General features: G+C 48.4%; 1 protein-coding gene across 1 annotated transcript; it reads left to right on the top strand.

Moving 5' to 3' along the window:
• The first annotated feature begins 1,854 nt into the window (after positions 1-1,854).
• Positions 1,855-5,598, top strand: sp5a (Sp5 transcription factor a). The gene is made up of 2 exons (XM_053877223.1): positions 1,855-2,172; positions 2,783-5,598. Exons 1-2 carry the CDS (start codon positions 2,122-2,124, stop codon positions 3,815-3,817), a joined length of 1,086 nt encoding a protein of 361 aa, XP_053733198.1. The 5' UTR covers positions 1,855-2,121; the 3' UTR covers positions 3,818-5,598.
• Positions 5,599-6,116: the final 518 nt, after the last annotated feature.

Here is a 6,116-nt window from a genome sequence, read left to right as displayed (position 1 = left end):
TCCGAAGTGAAACGACGAGTGTGATGTCTCATTCTTGAACCCCATAAAGTGTGGACCTGAGCTCAGCCCTCTTGTCTTGTGGCCGTCTCCACGTCAACAGCTTAAATCCTCCCCAGTGTTTAGTGTCAGTCTGCAGAGTGACGCGCAGAGTTTTGACTCCCGTTCAGTAGTTTGACTCCGGCGCCGCCCAGCAGGCCCGAGCCTGTGTGTGTGTGTGATGCCGTGGGAGAGGACGGGAACATTAATCCCTTCAAAGAGCAGATCTGATTCTCAATCTGCCGCTCCAGATGAGAGGACGCTGATTGTTTCTGCGGGGAAGTCAGATAGAGATCAGAGAGGCCGTGTTTTAAAACATCACTTCCATTTCTGCAGATGATCGGACGTTATTGCCACCAAAGTTAGGAAAAGTCACTTCAGATCGGGTTCAGTGGAACCTGCTCTGGATCGGTTTATGTGTTTTTTAGCTGCAGACTGGACGAGGAGTCTCGACATGGAGACGAGTTCCCTCCGAACACAGTTGAACCGTATCATGTCGCCTTGTGTTTGGTTTGTTGCTGTCGTGTGTGTCTCGTGACTTGGAGATGGAGGGTTACGTCTGTTTACTGTGTTGGAGTGTTCACTTTTTCCACTCATCCTTCTTAGTTCTGTGACTTTAGTGTGTGTGTGTGTGAGTGTACCTGCTTGAGTCTAGACAAAACACTTCCTTGTGAGGACCCTGTGCCATTGTGGGGATCATTTGGCTGGACCTCACAAGTCAAGCCTTCATCTGAGGATGATGACTTCAAAATAACTTGGTCATTATAATGACATTTTTATTATATTTGCCTATTTTGTGTCTTGTTTTTTTATGAATTTGGGGCAGTGTGTTTTGTCTTAACATTTTTGTGTTTTTTCACATATTTTTTCATTCATTTATATGTTGTTCATTTGTGTTTTTTGTGAGCGTAATTGCATTTTTTGTCTGTTTGTTCTTTCAATGTGAATGACTTTGTTTCTCACATTAGACGTGAGTCTTCAGGATTATATTGAGTTTGAGCTACATTTTGCTGTGTGTCTCATCTTAACGTTCGATGCATTGTTTTTTTACAGCATGTTGAATGTGTTTTAGTTTCCATGCATTTTTCTGTTTGGTCTTGTCATGTGTGTGTTTGTTTCTCATGTTTGTGTTTATACATCCAGTTTTCTTGTTTGTGATATTGTGCTTTTGTCTATTAGCTTCAACATCATGTGCTTACATATTTACGAGGTTAAAGTTGGGATTTGCCGACCCCACGTGGCCCCCGGCCCTGAGCTTGCCCTGAACACCCGGTCTGCATCTGCACTTGAGTCTGACCAACAGATCGAATGGAGTGATTTGAAAAAGAGACTAATTAACTCTTGAATTCTTCAAAGCGGCGGGAAAACAATTGGAATTAGAAATGCAAAACAGATGCAGATTCAGAGGAGATGGGAACTTTGTGTTGAGTCACTGGCTTCTCCTGCATCAAACGGCTTTTTGGAGATCTCCCGAGATAACAATGTCACATTGTCACACACACACTCACTCACACACTCACACACACACACACACACACTCACACTCACACACACACTCAGACACACACAGTCCCTGCTACAAATCCTTAATTACAAAAAGCGGATCAGATGACTAGAGCGGCCAATAGAGGGGTCTCCAGCGGGCGTGGGGGTCTTTGATCAGGAAAATCCAATTATTTGTGTATATACATTTCCCACATAGTGATGACTTCATTAATTGTCCCGCCTTTATCTCCTCCCCTCCCACCTCCCCCCTAATAATCAGCTCCTTTATCCAGAGCAACAAACACAGCAGAGCAGCTTTGTGGATCCAGAGGATTTGCCTTCCTCACTCAAAGAGCCGTATTCTTTGATGATTGGGCAGCAGCGAGCTTCAAAGTCATACATCTTAGTTCTGACTGGCTGGCGGCCCACCAAAGTCCTTATCACACTCCGAGAAGTGATCCCTCACCGCGCAGATAGTCCGGGAGCGCTGGGCGAGAGGAGCCGCTCTGGAGCTCTTCTAGAAGCACTTTTGATTGTTTTGGGGGTTTTTTTGCCTTTGAATCGAGGCGTTCGTCGGTGACGCGCTGGCGGAGCTTCACCATGGCAGCGGTGGCTGTACTGCGGAACGAGACTCTCCAGGCTTTTCTGCAGGTTTGTGCGCAACTTTTCTCCGCCTTTTTAGGAACTTTGCTGCGCTTCTCTCGCGCGAGTCCCGGGCTTTTTAGAAGCCCCTGCTCTTGTGAATGAACAACAGTCTCAAATGTGAGTGTTGTGAACTTGTTCTTTCGCTAAACCCAATTCATAAACTGCTTGTTTATTGGCAGGATATCAGCCAGTACTTCATCTTGATAAAGTACTGGTTAGTGTTGGGACGGACCAGATTTGACTCGCGCATAATAACCGAGTATTCACCGTCAATAAACAGGTCATTAGGTTATTATCACCTAATATCTCTCCCCGAACATCACCTGAGAAGCTCCTGCTGTAAATGAACGACAGTTTTATTATCATAAAGCCTGATCACATGTTTTGAACTTGTGGTCCAAGTCAACCGTAAGGAAGTAAGTACTTGGTTATTGACAGAATATTAGCCAGTTATTAATCACTATTGAGTGCTGACAAGATTTGACGGAGTAAATAAACTAGTGATTCGTCCATTAGCACTTCATATCTGGTCCCCAACCTAAAGTGGCCTCGAACTCTGTGGGGAAAAAGAAAAAGTGTGCGAAAAGTGCTTGACCCGCTTGTGTGTCCCGTCCAGGATCGCACTCCCAACTCCTCCCCGGAGAACTGCAAACACTCTCCGCTGGCTCTGCTGGCCGCCACCTGCAACCGGATCACCGGACACCACCACGGCTCCAACCCCACGGACTTCCTGCAGGTCCCCTACGAGCCCGCTCTGGGCTCCCCCTCGCGCCTGTTTCACCCGTGGACTAACGAGGGCGGGGGACACCACCAGGGGGGCCACTCGGGCTTCGGACTGGCGCCCAAGCCGCACATCCAGAACTCCTTCGGCTCGCACCACGAGCTGCCGCTCACCCCCCCGGCGGACCCTTCCTACCCCTATGACTTCTCCCCGGTGAAGATGCTGCCGTGCTCCATGCAGAGCACCTGCCCGCCCACCTACGTCCCCGCGGTCAGCTACGCCGCCCCCGCCCCCCTCGCGCCCTCCATGCCGAGCTTCGTGCCCGGGCCGCAGCGGCAGCTCTCCCCGAGCCCCGGCGAGGACGTGCCGTGGTGGAGCCTGCAGCAGGGCAACCACGTGACCCACCCGCCGTCTCTGGGCGCGCACCGCTTCCAGCTGCAGCGCGGCCTGGTCCTGGGCCACTCGGACTTGGCGCAGTACCAGAGCCAGATCGCGGCGCTGCTCCACACCAAGTCCCCGCTTGCAACTGCGCGCCGCTGCCGGAGGTGTCGCTGTCCGAACTGTCAGTCGTCGGCGTCCAGCGACGAGCCGGGGAAGAAGAAGCAGCACATCTGCCACATCCCCGGCTGCGGGAAGGTCTACGGCAAGACGTCGCACCTGAAGGCGCACCTGCGGTGGCACTCGGGGGAGCGGCCCTTCGTCTGCAACTGGCTCTTCTGCGGGAAAAGCTTCACCCGCTCGGACGAGCTGCAGAGACACCTGCGGACTCACACCGGGGAGAAGCGCTTCGTCTGTCCGGACTGCTGCAAGCGCTTCATGCGCAGCGACCACCTGGCCAAGCACGTCAAGACCCACCAGAACAAGAAGAGCAAAGGTCACGACAAAGGTCTGGAGCACGTCAAGCGGGAGGACGCGCGGAGTTTGTTGTAACCGGCGGTAGAGAGCGCGGTAACACTGGAGACGCTTGCGACTCCCTCCAGGAGCGTCCCGCTTGTGTTCGCTCCTCCAGTGCGCTTTAACTCCAGGGCCGAATGTTTGACGAGAAACGGCGGAGCGTTGATTTATTTAGGAGGGAAATGAAACAATTGTACCAGAGCACACTTGAGAAAAACAATCGTCACCATATCGGAGTCATATTTACATTTGAAAAAGGTGTCATGGCCTGGTGGAATTCGTTTCCATCACTCTCAAACCAGATTGATATTGGGCTTTATTAATAAGATAATAATCCGTTTATTGAACAGGTGTGCGTGAACTGTCCCGCAGAGAAAGTTGGTTCTCTCAAGTGCCGCTTCTTAAAAATGAAAATTGAATAATTGGATTGACAAAGGAAGGCCACTTGGTTGTGAAGCTGGAGGCCGCTGACACTCCACCGTCTCCTCGTGTTACCGTCGTCACCAGTGCAATAGAGTCCCACCCGTCTGAGCCCCGGCCGCCCGCCCGCCCGCCCGCGTCTCCGCCACTGTCTATACCATACCAGAGCAGACAAGTGTTGAACTTGTGTTCGTTGTCTTCGGTGGAAGATTTGACTTTTGCTGTAAATGATATTTAATAGCTTTTGTTGAATGAAAGTGTCTTGTTTGCTCCTTATGGGGTGTTTTTTAAAAAAAGCATGCTCTTGAGAAGAACTGCTACTGTCACATATGACCCAAATACTGTGTGAGAATAAAGACTTTAACATTTTCACATCTCAGCAGACGTGACTTGCTCTTCACCGTGGAGTTGACTGGCGCTTCCTCAGCTCTTTGGACACTCGCGGCCGAGTGGGTTTGTGGCGTAGAATCTCATAGCTCCGCGTGAGTCTCACAGAACTGCGAGACGCACATGTAGAACCAAATGAGGACGTTGAAAATACGTCTCCCGTCGGACCCCAGTTTGGCCCATGTCACTAGTGTGAGGAGAAACCAAGAAGCATTGTTTCGCTTTGATTCTTATTTCCGAGTTACTTCAGTTTCAGCTGGGTTTCCCAGCCAGTGTGGCTGCCAGGATCACACGAAGAGTAGGAATCGGAATTCACATCCGAACGCCGCTTGTTCGGCTGTTGAAAAAAGAGTTTGGAATTCTCTTGCTGTGTCTAAGTGCAGGGACGCTGTCGGCCCCACCAAAATTCACCATGATGTTTCCACCTCAACAGCGCCCCCTACGTAGCGCTGGAGCTTCCTTCGTTGGACTTCTTCCCCTTTAAAACCTCTCACTGCAGCCTTGCAGCAATAAAGTCTGAATCTTTGAAACTGAAGCTGTGAACGGCTTCTCTGACCTTGTATGGGCCTTTTTAAGGCTCCTATGAGAGGAACATTTCACGTCATTGCTCTTCCATAAGTCTTTATTCTTTCAGTTCTTATCTTTAAATTAAATCATTTTAATCACTTAAAATACTTAAAACACTTCCTTACACGTCTGGGAGCTGTGTGGAAGGTGCTGAATAAATGAAGTAATAATGGAAAGTATTATTATTTGTAGTTTTATTTACTTACATCGGTAGTTTTATTTAATTACATTTACTATAATTTTTTCGATGGTTTTGTACGAACAAAGTCAGATAAAAGAAGATGGATTTTTAAAACTACAGAAACATTTTTACTGGCAAAAGTACTATTTTTAAAACACACATAGTTGAAAAGTAAGTGAAAATCCTGTTACGTTAATTGGTCATTAATCGTTATTATTATTATGAAGCGACGCGTGCAAGGTTTGGTGGCGACAAGTGTGAATTTGAGTAACATATAAATTGAAATTGAATCAATTGCGATATTAAATAAAGCTATTTGTCAAGCTTTTTAAAAAAGTTTTGTTTATTTCCTTCTTTTAATAAAATGTTTGAATGGGATTTTTTAAACTGTGGAAGCTGTCAATCATATTTCCTGCTCAGCGTGTAGTCGACCGTATCATCCTCCTGTGTCGGGGCTGGAGCTCCAGCAAAGTCCAGACCAGCAGGACGCACGTCTGAGAGCTGCACTCCACAGAGGATCCTGAAAACTCTCGCCGCCTCTGACCCGGGTCTCCACGTTTACGCTCCATATTAATGGGATAAACATGTGTGAAGCTGCTGCCTCCAGGGGGCTCAGGGGCCACTCACAGCCCGTGCTCTGAGTTTACGCTGCCCTCTGTTATGAATGTGTGATTTGGCTCTGTCTGAACGACACAAACACAAAACAAAGGTGATCGACTTGTCGACCTCTTGACTCTTCGTGTTTCTAGTCACAGTACTAGTGTGTTTGAAACGTGATCT

Source organism: Synchiropus splendidus, chromosome 10, assembly GCF_027744825.2.
Source record: "Synchiropus splendidus isolate RoL2022-P1 chromosome 10, RoL_Sspl_1.0, whole genome shotgun sequence".
Lineage (NCBI taxonomy): Eukaryota > Metazoa > Chordata > Actinopteri > Syngnathiformes > Callionymidae > Synchiropus > Synchiropus splendidus.
This window is presented reverse-complemented; position numbering and strand designations above follow the sequence as displayed.